Here is an 18,831-nt window from a genome sequence, read left to right on the forward strand (position 1 = left end):
CCAACGGTACCTTCACATCACGGCGCCTAAGAAATCGGAATTGTGCCTCAGATCGCGCCGCCAAAGAAATCGCAATTTTTTGATTTTTATATAATAAACCCATAAGCGCTACAGTTTCGACGTAGCCCATTTTTATTACTATAAATTCGTTACAATAGCTTTTTTGGCAATAAATTGTCAGCATTTTACTGTGACTCCTATGATATTTCTATTGTGTCTATCGGAAAGAATCGATTTTATGAATTCTTAATTATCCACTTTGGGAAAACTAGTTGTGTAAATTTCTGACATCAGTTTCTAACTGCTTAAATATTACATGTATTTTACCAATCAAATCGTTCCTAAATCCTTATTAAAGAAATGCATAGAAAAAGCTTTATTTGCTTCTCCTATGATGCGTTCCTTTGCCAACATAACTCCAATACAAATGGCGTATACACTTTATGGGGAAAATAACTCTACATATTTGCCTCTAATAATAATGCATGGGCTCTTTGGTTCCCAGCGTAATTGGAAAACTGTTGCTCGAACATTGGAAAGTAAAGTGGATAAAATGGTAAGTCATTAGGAGTGCCATGATTGAATGTTTTTTCTAATAAAACATTTGTACTTTTGTAATAAGCTGAGGCCAATTGGTGTCGTAATCAATGTAGTTGTTTTTGTTGATTAAAATTGGCAAATACTATAGTGACACCCTGCTTCAAGATTAAGATAAATATAGAATGTGGGTAAATTTTAGAATAGCATCCCCAGATTTTGCGGTTAAAATGGGTTTCCATTTATGTGGCACGATTACGATTCTTTTGCCGCCGCGATTTAAGGGTATAATCTGAAAGAGGATAATCTCTTGATTAAAAAATTTATACACATATACCCTTCCCTGACTTGCCGTTTACGAGTTATTTGGGGTCGGCTTTAGTACACCGTCCCAGGATTTCGGTAATAAAATGAGTATGGTTGGATAGAGGAGATTCTCCAGATCATGAATATATATGGTTATAGCCGCAGGAAGATAATAGTTTTCGAGATATTCGCGATTAAATCAACTTTAATTTTTCAATTTTATATACGGCCAAAGGCCGCCCACGCAAAAAGGAGTTCTACGCGAATAAAATTTGGTACACCCCGTTGTTGGACCGACCAGAGTTATTTCTTTTATAGGTTGTTGATTCTCGTATTTGGGGTATAATCTTTTCACTTTATTTCATTTTGTTAATTTACAAACGATGTCGATAAAGTAACACTGATTATTTGACACTTTGTAATTCATTTGTTATTCTTAAATAATCATATTTCATCAATAATTTAAATGTATATTAAAAGCAATTTTTGCACTATATTATATAAAATAAATGTGTGCAAATGAATATGTGATGTGTTAGTGTATATAAAATTGAAAAATTTAACTGAAAAATTAATTTTAAATACCGGAAATATGTAATTAAAATATTGCAAAATTTCAACTTTAATCGCGAATATCTCGAAAACTATAAGCTTCCTGCTGCTATAACCATATATATTCGTGATCTGAAGAATCTTCTCTATCCGACCATACCCATTTTATTCCCGAAATCCTGGGACGGTATACTAAAGTCTTCCCGTTATTTGTATTTAAAGTTCCTCAATTTTATATGCAATTTTTTATTTTTTTATTTTTATTTACATGTCATGACAAATACTAGTGTTGTCACATATTTTGTTTTGCTCATATTTTTTTTGTGTCGAACTACTTTTTGCACTTGCGGCATTCGGCCGCGCTTCAAAAAAAAGAATCCTTGTCGGTCCAACACCGGGGTGTTCATAGTTCTCTTGTGTCGAACTATTTTCTGCACTGGCGACCTTCGGCCGCTCTTCAAAAAAAAATAACCCTGGTCGGTCCAACACCGTGGTGATCATAGTTCTTTTGTGGCGAACTACTTTCTGCACTGGCGGCCTTCGGCTGCGCTTAAAAAAAATAACCCTGGTTGGTCCAACACCGGGGTACTCATAGTTCTTTTTGATCGAACTACTTTCTGTTCTGGCGGCCTTCGGCCGCTTTTCAAAAAAAAATAACCCTCATCGATCGAACACCTATGTATATTAATCAAAAGGATAGAAATACTTAAAAACTTTGCATTCTATAAATTTTTTCTATTTATTGTAATGTTTTTACATATATACATATATACATATATATGTATATATTTCTTTGAAAATTTATTTTATATTCAGACTTTTGAATTGTCAAATATGAAATAGAAAAATTTTTGATTATATTTTCAGGACACAAAGTAACACAGCTATTTGTCATAAATGTAAACACACAAATCTCTTGAAAGTTTGAATGTGCAAAATAGTTTTTAAAATATATTTATTATCTTAAAAAATACAAAATTAGTTTACATTTTTTATATTTTTGAATGTATATAGTGTAATTAAATATATATTAATTGAAAAATTTGTAAAGTGGGTTGAACATAGTGAAATAACGAGGAATGTTTTTGCAAATTTTTGAACTTTAAACATAAATATATCGTAAACTATGAGTCTGAGGAGGGTATATGTGTATACATTTTTTAATCCTGAGGACCTCCTCTATTCATCCGTATCATCAAATCGCCGCGCCAAAAGAATCGTAATATTGCCATTTATGTATTTGGGGTATAAAGTTTTGGCTTATTTTCTTTTGTTGACAACGAGGCAGATATGGCAATACCATTTATTTGCTAGTATTGCAACCCTATTTCTATTGTGCAAATGCAGTGAACTTAACTAAAAAAAATTATTAAAATAAAGCTTTATATTCAATAAATATTAAAAAAATTAATATACAGAAACGTTATAGTGAAGTGTTATTAATTGAAAAGTGCATAATATAAGTGAAAAAGTTATTCACAATATACAAACTATCCATTTAAAAGTTGTAAATTTTTTAACTTTAAATGCAAATATCTTTAAAACTATAAGTCAGCGGCAACTATATTATATATTCGTGATCTGGAGAACGTCACCTTTCCAATTTTATCCCCGAAATCCGGGGATGCTATTCTAAATCCAAGCCAAATTTTAATATACCGTCTAAGAATTTCGGAAATAAATTGGGTAACAGAATATAGTTATAGCCGCATGAAACTTGATAGTTTTCCAGATATTTGCGTTTAAAGTTGAAACTTACCAATATATGAATTGCGTATTTTTTTTCCATTTCAAATTATTTTTCATTTTTATATTCAATAACACCTCACTAATTCGTTTGTACATATTTTTTACATTATATTGTGCAAAAATAGTTTATATCAATATTAAACTTATTGTTCTAATCTATTTATTTAACAACAAACAAGGGGTTGCAGTCTGTCAAATAGCACAATTCCCATTTCATTGGCGCCGCGATCTAAAGGTACCGTTGGAAAGAGGAAGTCGTCCTGTTTAAAAAATATTATAGGTAATTCCCAAATTCCAACATTTCAACAAGCTATTTTACTACATTCAACACACTTTATGCACATTCTGCCCTTCAAATTCATTTAAGTGATTATATACGTTTTGTTGCGGAAAAATAAAGGAAAATTTGGGGACATTTTAGAGATGTGGCGATCATTTTATTGAATATGAGTTATGCGTTTCGAAAGAATATTTTGTGAAGTGGAAAATACATTTATCCATTCAGAAATAATGAAAAATATCCTCAAAATGCGGTTTTCCTGAAGAGGTTCACGGTGAGCACGAATCCGGTGCAGCAACACAACTGAAATCATAAAACACAAAAAATTTCATTAGTATATGAACGTGCGGAGTCCGTGAACGAAGGGTTTTCCAAAAAAAAATTTTGTTGAAACGATTTGTGGAATTTTTAGTTATGAACGAATTAAAAAAATAATGAAAATCGGTGAGGTATGAGCCAATCGTGCTCACGGCAATGGACCTTTTGGAAAAAAACGATCTCCAGATAATCACGTTTAAAGAGCATGTCCTATGACTACGTGCGTTATGTAACGCTATAACTTTGGTTCTAATGAACATATATTTATGAAAATTTGGGAGAACATTCTCTCCGACTTATACTTTGTGATGGAGCAAAAAAAAAATTTTCGATTTTTTGACAGACGTACATATATAAAACGTACGCAACGTACATATATAAACCCTTAATTACACTATAAACATTTAAACAAATTCACAATTTACACTTTTTGGAGGTTTTATAAGTAAGAATTTATATTTTAAAAATTACTTTTTACACTCCTAGTGAGCATCATTTATGTGCTAACAATAATGAGGAAATGGAGCGCGCTCTTCTTCGCTATAATTCCTCTTTTTTATTTAGCAATCTTAATTCTAATAAAAACAAGCGTATATAAATTATATTTCAAATTAAAATGAGTATAAACAATCTTTTCATGTTTATCGGTATTTCCTTATTTAAATTTAAAAACCAACTAAGTAATATTAAATAGTAATATTACGTAATAAAAAACTTAACTTTTTAAAGGAGTACAAGGCAAAAGGGTTATTTTTTCAATGCGCGGCTGAAGGTCGCCAACGCAGGAAAGAGTACTACGCGAAAGTACTTCAGTCACCTCGATATGATTTAAATTAGTATTACCATAGAGTTTCAGAATGATGAGGAAAAAGTGTTCACAAATCAATTATAGTTGAAAAATGTTGGAAAGCATTTTTCATTATAGTTCTTCTTAATTGGCGTAGACACCGCTTACGCGATTATAGCCGAGTTAACAACAAAAAGCTAGTCGTTTCTTTTCCGTTCCCACGACAGTCGGGTCTACGAAAACCGGAACGGATCCGGATTTTTATCCGGCCAAGGACTGTCAACTCGGCAGATTTCTGCCGTTACAACAACAACAACAGTCGTTTCTTTTATTATAGTTAATATACAAACAAAGAAAAAAATTCAAAACTCTACATATTTGGTGTTTAAGATGTGGCGATGCTCGTTTTCCTCATAATTGTAATCTAACCTTTTCAACGATGAGTGCGCTAAGTGATTTTTGAATTAATAAATTTAGCTCAAATACAAAACAAAAATGAAATATGAACTAATTTATAGAGAGTATATTTAAATATACAAAGTGAAAAATGTGAAAAATTTTGGTGAAACATTGTGAAATACTAAGTTTTATTATCACAAATTTTTGAATTTTTAATCGAGACTTAAAAAAATATAAGTGTTAGCAACATCGAGGGATTATATTCCAAAATTTAGACAGTTATACATTGAGATAAATAGTTCAGTAACATTCTAATATTTTTGTTAAATGAATAAGCTTTTCAGGAGTTCTAGCATGAACGATGTTGATTAACCTATTAATATTACAATTATCAATTATGATTTATTCATTATAATTACACTTATATTGTTGTTTGCAAACGCACAAAAATAAATATTATATCTCAAATACATTAACCATAGTCATGTGAAACACCAACTCTATCAGTAATTACCTTCTACGCCAGAGAAAATTTAAAAGGCGTTAATGTATGCCAACTACACCGTACAAGTTTAAAATTCATTACAAATGGAGAAAGTACCTGCATACAATTGTTAAATTTTTGAACTTAAATTACAAATATAATAAAAAGTTTACAAGAGCGTCAGATCTATTCCTATTTCAATCACGAAATCGGTGGATAGCGTTCTAAATCTATCTAACTTTGTATAAGAAATAAATACATATCAAAATGACAGCAGGCATGAATACGGGTGTATTGCGATTCCCATGACAGCCGGTTCTGCGCACTCGAATTTTATCCGGCCAAGGGCTGATTTCTCGGCGATCTAACCCCGTTTGGATCGGTGAGCATTAAAGTTTGTTTGTATTTAAGTTTGTCGCCACTAGAGCAGATCTTCTGAGTTGTGCCGGTTTCAACGTTTTGCATTCGGATCGCGAGCGAGATAATTGTGGAGGCCTAGCCGTCATATTGCACAACACCGCGCAATATTGTCTAAACGTTGGAGACATCGACCGCAGGTATACTACCCTCAAGGTATAGGTATCCGGTCAGGCGATATAGAACTCCAAATATTCAATATATACATCCCCCCAGCTACATGTTGCCCCACAGGATATGACCCGAATATAGGTGCGGTACTTCGTAGTGAAAATCGTTTAGTACTAGGCGATTTTATCGCGAACCATGATATTTTTCATTCCCGCCTGTTAAACGATCGAAGGTGGACGATTCGACATTCTGCACAATGAATGACGAAGTTCTTAGCAGATATGGGAACCTGTAATAGCTCGCCCGATATTATCATTGCTAGTGGTAGTCTGATTAATAGCATAAAGCAGGTTATACACTTGCAGACATGTCTGTGCTAAATGTGAAGTATTGCCTACCGTCGCATCGTGTATAGCCAGGTATGCGACGGGTAGCAACGTGTATAGGTGTGCAGTCTGCAGACCGATCTCATACTTGTTTAAATTTTGAAGAGGTCACATTTGTTATTTTAACAAATTTTCTTAATTGACGGGCAGGATAGAAAAAAACTAAACGTTGTATGAAATTGGGGCAAAATTTAATATCTTTGTCATTAAATTATCTTCTATTTAAACTAAGAGAATTCAAGTTTGAACATATTTTTAAATAATATAGAGTAAAATTTTTTTTCCACAAACCACTTTTTACAATTTTTAAAAAAATTTTACACATTTCCTTTTGTAATTTTTTTAAATTAAACTAGAAGCTAAGTTATTAACAAATAAGAATCTCTTTAAATTTTTTGTTTCCCATAGAACTTGTGACCTACGTCCTGACCGCCGTCTGACAAATGTACGAGCGAGATGCATGGCCAATTGCTTCCAAAAGGCAGAATATCAAAAATTTCGTATCCAAATATTTTTGGATGGTGTTTAAATATATGTACATATATCTATTAACCCTAAAAATTTCGCTTCAATCAATTATTTGTTTCCCTTTAAAAAAAATCCTCAAATGATTAAGCCTCTAAAGCAGGATCCTCCCTTAATGACATCCGAAATTCCTGTAGTTGAGAATTGTGCAAAATAAAAAAATCTGAAAAGACTGGTGCTGGTGGAGAGGACATATGTATGTATGCATATGAGTCAACGCTTTGGTACTTTAACCACCTAGACTTTCTTCGGGAACACGAAGTGAGAACAACAGGAATAAGTACGCTGGAAGACCCCAAAAGCGTTGCTTTCATTTTTTTCTTCTCATTTTCCGCGCACACCGACATTATAAGTAGCGCTAAAATTTCCTCTTCTCAGGCCATGTCCGTTCACTTCAACGATCACAACGAAAGTATGTCTGAACAACATGTCGCACAAGTGTATAGTGAACTGACTTTCGGCACGGTATGCATACAAGTCTGCAAGTGTATATCTCGGTTAACCTGGCAACCTATGCTAACTCTCGCATTAGGACACCTGCCCATAATTATCCCGATCGAGAAACTTTAACAAAGCCAACTGGGTCCGCTTCTCACAATTTACTGAGAACACCTTCAACGCTTTACTATTCCTACGAACGTATTCGTTGACGAACGTCGATTTCCAAAGGTGATCAGAGCAGCTACCGCTCAATTCGTGCCGGCTGGAAGAATTGCTTAACTCTGCCCTAATATCTCAGCCGAAGCAGCTGTTTTAGTTAACGAGCGCAATACCTTACCCAATGCCGATCCCGGTGATCCACGAATAATTGATCTCAATTTGGAGATTCGGCGATTGGTAAATCAACACAAGCGGACGAAATGGCGATATTCGCGGTCGTATGAGGAGTGAAGGAGCACAAACTGTCAAAAGTCACACCTAAAATCTTAGGATTGTTGACAGTCGGAATCTTGACGCTATCGACTGAAATTTTAAGGTCAAGTCTGTACTTCTTCGTCCGGATTGTGAATACGGTCGCTGTGGAAGCAAGAAAAGTTGGAGAGTAGCCATTTACGTTTGAGCACATGCCATCGATTTCATTGACCGACATCATTATCTTGCAATCATTAGCGTACAATGTGATAGAAATTCCCTCTGGTGGTTGCGGGAGTTTCGAGATGTAGAAGTTAAACAATAACGGGGAGAGGACAACACCTTGCGGAACCTCTTGTTTAACTCTTCTCTGTTTCGAGTTTTTACCCCGAAATAGGACGGATGAGTGACGGCCACTCAGGTAGTTCATAGTTCATCTCTTCAGCCATGGAGGGAGCGTAAATTTTTCGATGTCCTTAAGTAGCATTGTGTGACAAGTCCAACGCTGCGAGGATTGTGATTTCGCAGAGTTATTTTTGGTTAAGGCCATTAGCTATGTTGGCGTTTATGACGCTAAGTGCTGTGGTGGTTATGTGCACTTTTTGGAAGGCTTATGATTGTTTGCTAGGGTCGGATGTGCGTGTGGTGTCGAAGTGCGGCACGAATTGAAGCATCACCCGGATTTAATTTTTTTTTTTGGTTAAATGAAGTTTAAAATTTTACCTTTCCGACACTATATGGTATGACACAATGTAGCACTGAAAGAAAAACCAATTTTTACAAGATAAAAAAAATGGACTGTTTAAATTTTAAAAATAAATGTTGAGGTACATAAATGTTATGGATATTTTCGTTGCCTACAGCATAACCATATACTATTTTCTATGGAACTGCTAGTTTGCCGGAAATCGACATAAACCATTCTTAAGCATTCCTAAAAATCAGCCACGCCCCTCCCATTCCTTTTTCCGAACTAAGTTCGCCCGTAAATTATTTATATATGTATATTTATGCTCCCTGTTGCCGCAGAATAGTTGTGTTGTCCTAACGGTTATATGCATCACCAAAAACTAATCGAAATATATCTAGGGTTACAGCCCTGACAGACGACAGTGCTAATATGCATTGGCGGGCTTAATTTACATTTACTTGCGTATTTGACCCATGTTAATGCAACTTTGCAATGCACAACAATTTCGTGCATTTAGCTAATTTTACTAAATTTGAGTAAGCAACACTACTCCAAAATGGCAGATTTTTGCTATATTTTGACAGATGTCGCTGGATGTCTGCTGACTTCTTTGCGTTTACAGCATCAGAATAAGCAGTTTTATATTGCTAATTAAATTATATGCAAATTATTATAATAACAAAAACAAATTTAAATATTTTTAGATGACAGAAAATAAACAACGCACAGTTTGCTATCCATTTTTCCAATATTCTTAACTTTTTCGCACAATTTTTAGCATTACAATCAATTATTGCTTTTAATTCCACTCAATTATCTTTGAACGTAGTTAGTAATAAACGAATTTTTTCGTTAATTTTACATTGATTTTCCAAAAATACCAAAATTTCTATTAATAATTTCTCTTATTCATTTTTATTTMATTTTTTTAAATAAATAAACAAATTTCACAATCAGCTCTCTAAATGCACAAGTCTGCCGTCTGTCACCATAATATTTCAATGCGCATTAGCGTTGCTTAAGGCGTATTAATTTTGCTCGTCTGAAAGGGTTATTAAGTATATACAATTTATCAAGATGGCGAGATGAGTTCAAATCCGTGTGACTGTCTGTCTGTTTAGAAATGTCAGATCACCTGACTTTACTGCACCTGACTTTTTCTTGTGGGGTTATTGCAAACAGGAAGTCTACAAAGCAAAACCAACAAATTTGAATGAACTATGGCACTCCATTCGGGAAACAATTGCGGTTATTCCTGTCTCAACTCTAAAAGCAGTAATGAACAACTTTTTGGTAAGATGCCGCACATGCATCAACGAGCAGGGGGGGCATTTAAATTCCATTATTTTTAAAACTAATTAAGTTATATTTAATAAAATTGAATGAGTTTTAGCATGAATAAAAGAAAAATTAATTCCATACACTGAAAAAAAAAATTATTTGAGTTTCTTAATGTAGCAAAATACATCAGCCACCCTGTTCATACATTCTTTATAAGTTTATAATCAACAAAGAGATATATAAATTGTAATGTTTAGTGCCATAACAAAATTATGAAGCATCAATTTATTCAAAAATGTATTAAAACTAAAATTTAGAAACTTTAAATGAAAATTATAAAAAATACAATATATATAATAAATATACAAATAACAATTTATACATATTTTTTACGTATACTTTGTTTTGTTCAAAGCTTTGTTTTATACAAAGAAAACCATTTGACTACGTGAACTTCGCGGAGCAAATATTTTAAAGTTTATTAATGCTTTATTAAGCTATTGCATAGGCTGAGTTCCAAGTTGCATATTGCTTTGCATTAGTACGAAGTATAGAATTCCTTAAAATCAAACTGCTTACGATATGCAAAGTATCGAGTACCGATAAATTTTTATACGTATTAGATTCGCATACATTGAGCATAGGGCGCATCTCTATTTTTTGTGATGCTCAAATTTTTTTTCCATTGAACAATCCAAGCAATGCCGCTTTTTTCTCTTGTTTTTCAAATGATTTTTAATGATTATCGAGGAGTTGCTGCGGCCACTTTCACATAAATCTAAAAAATTGTTAATAAATAAATTTATATTTACATTTGCCGCCATAGCTGTTGGTTGTTTTGAAAACAATTGTCACAAAATGTCAAAGTTGATACAAAGCAAATTGAAACAAAGCAGTAGGGTTGCATTGTATAAATTCGGTGGCTGGCGCCCCGCTAAAACGGTACTTCCCAAAGCGACAACATGCAGACAACCAATCGCAGCACAATCAACGGCTGATGCAATAATGAAGAACTTAGTCTTCTAATGAAATTCCCTAAACTGTATACTCATACTCACACACGCATACCAATATCCACACATTATTAGGGTGCACCGACACGGCCATGCTGACCAATACACGACCTCGTGAAATTTTACCAAAGATGCCTTGTTACCAATTAACCAACTTATAAAGTTTATTCAATTATAACTTCTAATGTTTCATCCAAACTTATAATTTCCATTAAAATTTACATTCACATATCCATTTTTTTATATTTTTTTTATATTTTTACATTCTCATTAACCATTTAGGTTTCACATTGTGTTATCTAATGCGCCACACGCCATGATCAAAACAATTGTTTTGCACTTGTGCTTACATTATAATTACAGATTTCATTATTATTACAAATTTCGTTATTAGCCCTTAAGGCACCTGTACTGTCTCTTTCAACAGTTTCATTTTACATGCTTTCATTACTGTCTCTTTCAACAGTTTCTTTTTGCATGCTTCCGTTACTGTCTCTTTCAACAGTGTCTTTTTCAACTATTTCATTACTTAAATCCTTATCACAACTTTCAAACTCAATTGGTATTTGCCCATTTGGCATTTTTCTTATGTCATCATGAGCATATTTATATTTTATATTATTTGTCAAAGACCTGAGCATATATCTATTCCCCTCTAACAATTCGGTTATTTGAAACGGCCCTTTAAACTTGGGACTTAACTTTGTTTGATGCCTCCCTTCATTTTTTAGTAATACGAAATCTCCAACCCTGCATCCTACAACTTTAGCCTTGTTTTTATCAAATTGCTCCTTGTTATATGCTGCTGCAGCTGAAATATTTTGCCCTGCTCGTGCTCTCACCTCTGCCAAGTCTATCTCTTCTACTATATCGCAGGGTGGTAGTATACCCAACGGGCGGGCAACTTTGCCGATAAATAATTCTAAGGGACTTGTCTTTGTCATTCGACTAGCCGTACAGCTCAAACCTAATTGAACTTCACCTAATGTTGTAATGGCATTTAATAAGTTTTTTAAACTCAACTCGTAAGTTTTAGCAATATCTTCAGCAAGAGAATTTTCTTTTACTTTATTTACAATATTAGCTATTTCAGAATCTTTACGCTGTTCGGCCAAAAGCCAATTGTCAGATATTTCTGCCAAATTAACTCGTTTTTCTGGAATTTTGCAAGTCAACTCTGCTGAAGGCAGATATCTTGAAAATAAGTCAACATGAGACATTCGTTTACCTTCTTTATATTGTATCTCAAATGTAAAAGACTGTAAATACGCCCAACCATCTTAGTACCCTGGGACATAGATCCTGTTTAGTTCTTGATGCTTTAAGTGAGTTACAATCAGTAAAGACAACAAAATTTCTACCTAATAAATAGTGGCGAAAATGTTTTATAGACAAAACAACAGTGAGAGTTTCCAACTCGTAAGAATGATACCGTGATTCAGCAGGAGAAGCAGCTTTACTAAAATATTCAATGACATTGTTGTTGATTTTGTGTAACAAGATGGCACCGTATCCCCGAGAACTTGCTGTAACTTTACGCGAATTCGGGCGGATTTCACCTGCATTCACTTCATATCCGAGATAATGAACTGTCGACTTGAGAAATAACATTTGTTTATATTGAATGAGAATCCAGCATTCGTGAGACAATCAAGAGTGATTTGCAACTTTTCCAAAGCCTCACTTTTTGTTGCAGCAGCCACCATTACATCATCCATATAAACGACAACAAACGTATTTGCAAGATCTCCAAGAGTCTGCATAATTGTGCGTTGAAATATTGAAGGTGCATTCCTGAGCCCAAAAGTCATTGCCAAAAATTCATATTGCCCGTCTGGAGTGACAAATGCTGTACACTCTACCGATTCTTCGTGCATGGGAATTTGATAATACCAACCTGCCATATCTAAACATGTAAAATATTTGGCTCCATAAAGTCTGGCTATCTGGTCTGATATAAGAGGCAAGGGATATCTATCTGCGACTCTATTAGAATTTAACTCAAGGTAATCAACAGTATGGGACTAGCGTAAGGTGAGGAACTTGGCCTTATAATTTTACATTGCAATAATTCATTCATCTTGTCTCGTACCAATTCTCTTTCATTTGGGCTAAGCCTATTTGGTCTTCTTTGAACAGATTTTCTTGGGTCTACTAATTTAATTTTCATTTCACCCGAAATAACTCTACTCGAAGGAATTCCCTTAATAAAAGATTTTGAGTATTTTTCCAATAAATTTTGTAATTTATCTCTATCTTCCCCAACAAGATCAGTATTTAATTCACAAAATTTCTCATAATTTGAACAAAAGTTTACAGTTTTTGATCTAATAATTTCGAATTTTCCTGGTGATATTATAACATTAAATCCACGGGACAGTACTTTTCGACCAATAATAAAATCATTTTTCAAATATTCATCGTCTACAACATGAAACAAAACTTCAATACCGTGCTGATCAATTCTTTCGTTGCTAAGTATCTGTAACGTGCTACATATGCCGTCACTACCAATACCCTTTAACAACTACATTGGTAATTCGCTTACCAACTAATTTGATACTTATCTTTTGTTTTATTAATGAACATTCCGCTCCAGAGTCGAATGTTGTTACGAGTATAAACGTCTGACCATGAGGAATCATCTCTCCTTTGGGCTCAACAACTTCGCATAGCTCCACTCTTTTCGTCTGGTGTGTATCCTTGACCTTATCCTTTTTGAACTTACTGTAATGTGTTGAAATATGACAAAGTTCACCACACTTAAAGCAGGTTACATTCGCTTTTTGCTGGTGGCCAAATGCACTCCTTCCGCTACCATTCATAACACGACACGAAGGATGATCTTGATGCTGTCTACCTCGACATTCCATCAACTTATGGCCTAATTTTCCACAAAAATGACATTTGATTGTTGAAAGTTTCGGACGCTTTAGGTCAGGTGAAGACATTTCTTCTTGCATATTTTTCTTCCTTTTGTGGAACGTGAATGCTTTAAGTTCGGTTTGTAATTCACTTCTGGTGCGCATATTTGAAGTAAACGTTAGGCGCTGCAATCTGTTATAAACATGAGTCATCTTCGCAAGCGTCACAGAAACTGCAATTTCCTCCACGTCCATGTCGCGCCATTTTGTGATAAGTGGCGTCATCATACGACTAGCATAAGTGGAGAGGCACTCGCCATCGGTCGGACAATTAGCTAACATTGACAGAAACATAGCCGCTGCCGTCTCTATACTACCAAAACACTTCATAAAAAGTTCTTTAAATTCGTCCCAAGTTATGTCAGGATAACATATTTGGGAAACTGCGACGCACTACCTTCCAACGATGCACTCAAGGCCATCACCAACGCGCTGCCTTTTACCGTATTTTCCGTCAAAATTATACTTGCTGTGGAACATCACGCCGACACGTCGGCGCCATCAAGGTCTACGTTAAATTTCGGTAACGTAATTGTTTTTTTTATTTGTTGTTTCGGGTGTCGATGATTGAACGGCGTTACCACGCTGGCGCCTCGCTGAAACGGTACTTCCCAAAGCGACAACATGCAGACAACCAATCGCAGCATAATCAACGGCTGATGCAATAACGAAGGACTTAGTCTTCTAATGAAATTCCCTAAACTGTATACACATACACTCACACACACATACCAATATCCACACACTATTAGGGTGCGCCGACATATGCATATGTATGAGCTTGCATACATATCGGCGCAGATTTTTGCGAGTCACGGAAAAATATTTTAGAATGGACAAATATTATAAATCGGCAACTCCGTTATTGCCACTTTTCTGACTTTCGTGAAGAAGCATCACAAAATTGTTCAATTTAAGATTTTTAGCTTTTGCCATCGTCGCGAAAAGGCGCTTGTAGGCAAAGGCATGCTCGGGAAGATGTTACGTCGTCTGTTTTTATGAATGAAGCGAGGTCGCTAGTGGCATATGCGCCCGCGTTTATGAATGAAATCGTTTTTGTAGTAAAATTTACTACATTTGGGCTTCGCCAATTCAGCTGCCATATTGACTTGTGATGCTTCTGCTATTTAGGCAGTTGTTGTTTTTGTAGAACAATGCTTTAATTTATTGATGGTGACATATTCACATGTGTACGCATATGTATGGCTGTATGCTTGTGCATTATTTGTTCGCAAGTGTATACAAATATATGTATGTACATATAAGAATATATGAATGATGAACAAGCATATTAATGCGCGCACATGAACATAATATGTAAAAGTGATAAAATCATGATTTTATTTTCTGAACGCGCACACGCGTATACATATGAGCAAATAATAAGATTAATATGATAGCCGATATATGTATGTATTTATTATTGTTGTGATAAATTCAATTTCTATTGCTACTATTAGTATAGCATATTATGTGTGTGAGATAGGGAACATAAAAAAATTTCTTTATGTTCTCTGTGTGCGAGGTGTGGTTTGTGCATACATACATACATATATTTATTTCTCTTCATTTTCTCTCTTTGAATATTTGAGAGAACTGTAAACAATGTTAACATTGTGAGGCGAATTCCTTACTACAATTTTAATAAATGCGGCGAATTCCTTACTTTAAATTTAACAAATGTTCGATATCGAACCTGCACCTTCTCTATGCTTTATGTCCTCTGGTTAGACGATGCAATAGATTTCCCGCAGCAGTCCCCGAGTGTCACACGTCTTTTTTTTTTTTTTTTTGCAGAATAATATCCACAGACCAATTATTATTATTATCTAACCAATGCAGAATAACATGCACGCCTTGACTAGTTGTAACAGCCTGCTCTATAAGGTGCTCTTATTCTGCCAATGATTTTTTCTTTCTTGTTCAGTTATTATTTCATACAAGAAAGTGTACTTTTCATTAATGTAGTCAATGGGCATGCACGATTTTATACGTAAATAATTTATTTCCCTTCAAAATTAATTATTTAATGTGTGCAGTAAATTTGGGTAACATATTTTCAATGCCTTTCCCGATTTCGCTATTTATAGAGTTGTAAAACCTTAATTTTCCTATCTATCTAGAGTTGCATCGGTGGTATATAGAATAATTTTGGACTTTTCAAAATCAGTACCCAATAATTACGTAGAATAATCAAACACCCTAGCGGTTGTGGAGTGATTCGTCCGTTCTAGACAAACGGATTGTTTGTTACAAAGCAGTCTCGTACGTTAGACCTTTTATCGATTGGTACATAAAAAAGGTGGTTCTTCAACTAAGGCTAAATACAATTTTATTATAATTAACAAAATCTGCTCAAAGTTTGTCATTAAGGATTATATCCACTTGTAATTTTGAAAAAAACGAAATTTTTTGCATATATACGGGAATATTGTCTGTAAACTTCAAAGCAACCGGTAAATAGTTTCGGAGTATGAGCGTATTTGTAAAGACGTCTCCGAGCGTTTGAAAGTAGACGGAACAGTAACCCGGAGTACCAGAAAATCTTTAAATGCTTTTTTATCGAAATTATATTTTCTAAGTCGGTGAGGAATATTTCTCCGAAACGGCTTGACCAATTGACTTAAAATGTTCACAGGATCTTTTATCAGGTAATGAATCGAAGGAATAAAGTCTCTGATAAAAAATTTTCAAGGCACTTTAAAGCATAAATTTTCGTGCAAAAAAAATTGTTTTTGTTGGGAAGCCGCCATTTTGTTAGAAATCAAAATTTTTTACTATTTCTTCGATCATTACCTGCATTCATCTATCCTAAAAGTCATGCTTTTGTTTTTTTATTTCAGATAATTTGGATCAAAGATATCTTCCTCACCGCCAAACACCTTTTTGTGGAGGACTTTCAAGAGATCTTCTACAGGAACGAAGGAATCCAATATTTTTATTAAATACGTTTTTTTAGGCATAATATGCAGATATATTCTATAAGGACAAAATATTTTAAAAATATGCTCTTGCAACATGTTGCTAACACTAACGGTTCTTTGTATCACCTGAAACTAATCGAGATAGATATGGAATTGCCAGTGGAAGAAAATCGACCAAAAGAAAATAAAATATATTAACAATGTTAATAGTATTTACATTTTTTTGACGACAAAATCTAAAGAAAGTTGTAGAAAACAATTTACAAAAATAAATTTAAAAACAATTATATTTCATTCTCGTGCAAATTCATTTGTTCTGTTTCTGGTTTTGTCTTAATTTTTCCTTGAATGAACAATCGCATCAAGCCGGTCAATTTGAATTCGTCGTAGAATGCCATAATAATTACTATATATTGGGTAGAAAAGTGTTTTCCTATTTCTAATCAAACTTTTATTATTTTTCTGTATTCATACTAAAAAATAAATAAACAAATATGTACCATTTTAGAAAGCACTTTTCCCCATTTTTTTCGCTAGAGACATTATTCCATCAGTATAAAACTTTCATAACCATAATATTTACTATATTGCTGAATTGTTTGAATAAAAATCAAAGAAGTCTAGAACTGATGCTCTATTTTAAAGTCAACAAAGAAATTATATGCGTAAAATTGTTTTTCCGGTGATATCCGAAAGTTATTGGAACAGGTATCAGCAATTTCGTTGGACAGCACCTTCTGAATAAATTCTAGATTCAACCTTCAATTAATCGCAATTTTTGTCAAAGTGTGCGGCCACTTTTGATGACGACCATGGCAAACGAAATAAGGACTGCGAATTGAGGGCATGCACCTGAAATGTAAGGTAACTTAATTGGAAAGGTGCCGCTAAAAGCTGACATCACCGCCGTCCAAGAAATGCGATGGACGGGACAAGGACAGAGACGAGTAGGTCCTTGTGGCATTTACTACAGTGGCCAYATAAAGGAGCGCAAGTTTGGTTATCTGTACATCAAGCTACCTGGCTGTCTCCGGATCGAAAAACCACCAACCAATGTTGTGATGGATGGAAGACACGTCTCCAGTGTTTAAGATGTGCGTGCGCTCCGAGGTCCTAACATCGACTCGGACCACTATCTTGTTGCAGCCAAGATTCGCACCCACCTCTGTGCAGCAAAAAACGCACGCCATCAAACACAAGGAGAGTGCGACGTCGAGAAGCTGCAATCACAACAGACAGCCGAACGATTTCCTACTCAGCTTACACTCCTGCTCTCTGAGAGCACTCGTCAACAACTCGGTATAAGGGATCTGTGGGACGGCATTTCAAACTCCTTATGTACAGCTGCAACCGAAACCATTAGTTTTCGGAAAATGCAAAAGAACAGCTGGTACGACGAGGAGTGCTGTGTCGCAGCGGAGAGAAACAGGCTTCAGGACCGGAGCATAATCTTGTAGAAACCCCAAAGGTGATCTAGTCACCGATGCCCAGAGCACATTTAAAATATGGAGGGAACACTTTTCCAGCCTGCTGAATGGCAGTGAACGCACAACGCCAGGAGCGTCAATTGATGACGATGGAGCAGATGTTCCTTTGCCCGACCATGAAGAAGCTCGAATAGCAATTACCCGCCTGAAGAACACCAAAGCGGCGGGGACGATGGATTGCCGGCCGAGCTATTCAACCACGGCGGCGAAGAGTTGATAAGGAGCATGCATCAGTTTCTTTGTAAAATAGGACGAAAGCATGCCCAACGATTGGAATTTAAGTGTGCTATACCCAATCCTCAAAAAAGGAGACCCCACAATCTGTGCCAACTACCGTGGGATAAGCCTCCTCAATATTGCATAAAAGGTTCCATCGAGCGTATTGTGTGAAAGATTAAAGCCCACCGTCAACACACCGATTGGACCTTATCAGTGTAGCCTCAGACCTGGAAAATCAACAACCGACCAGATATTCACMATGCGCCAAATCTTGGAAAAGACCCGTGAAAGGAGAATCGATACTCACCACCGCTTCGTCGATTTCAAAGCTGCCTTCGACACCACGAAAAGGAGCTGCCTTTATGCCGCAGATGTCTGAATTTGGTATCCCTGCAAAACTTATACGGCTGTGCAAACTGACGTTGAGCAGGAAAAAAACCTCAGTCAGAATCGGGAAGGACCTCTCCGAGCCGTTCGATACCAAACGAGGTTTCAGTCAAGGCGATTCCTTATCGTGCGACTTTTTCAACCTGCTTCTGGAGAAAATAGTTCGAGCTGCAGAACTAAATAGAGAAGGTACCATCTTCTA

General features: G+C 35.2%; 1 protein-coding gene across 3 annotated transcripts in view; it reads left to right on the forward strand.

Moving 5' to 3' along the window:
• Window positions 1-232: 232 nt before the first annotated feature.
• Window positions 233-18,831, forward strand: part of LOC108973102 (protein ABHD11) — a 23,849-nt gene continuing 5,250 nt past the window's right edge. For 2 of the 3 annotated variants that reach the window (XM_018940120.1, XM_018940121.1), the window contains exon 1: window positions 233-556. In XM_018940120.1, the coding sequence (XP_018795665.1) occupies window positions 317-556 (240 nt within the window). In that variant the 5' untranslated portion in view covers window positions 233-316. Of the gene's footprint in view, window positions 557-3,323; window positions 3,425-18,831 lie in introns of all 3 variants that reach the window. The other variant, XM_018940123.1, reaches the window with a different exon arrangement.

The sequence above is a fragment of the Bactrocera latifrons genome, unplaced genomic scaffold (assembly GCF_001853355.1).
Source record: "Bactrocera latifrons isolate USDA-ARS-PBARC rearing strain unplaced genomic scaffold, ASM185335v1 scaffold_458, whole genome shotgun sequence".
In the NCBI taxonomy this organism is placed as follows: Eukaryota; Metazoa; Arthropoda; class Insecta; order Diptera; family Tephritidae; genus Bactrocera; species Bactrocera latifrons.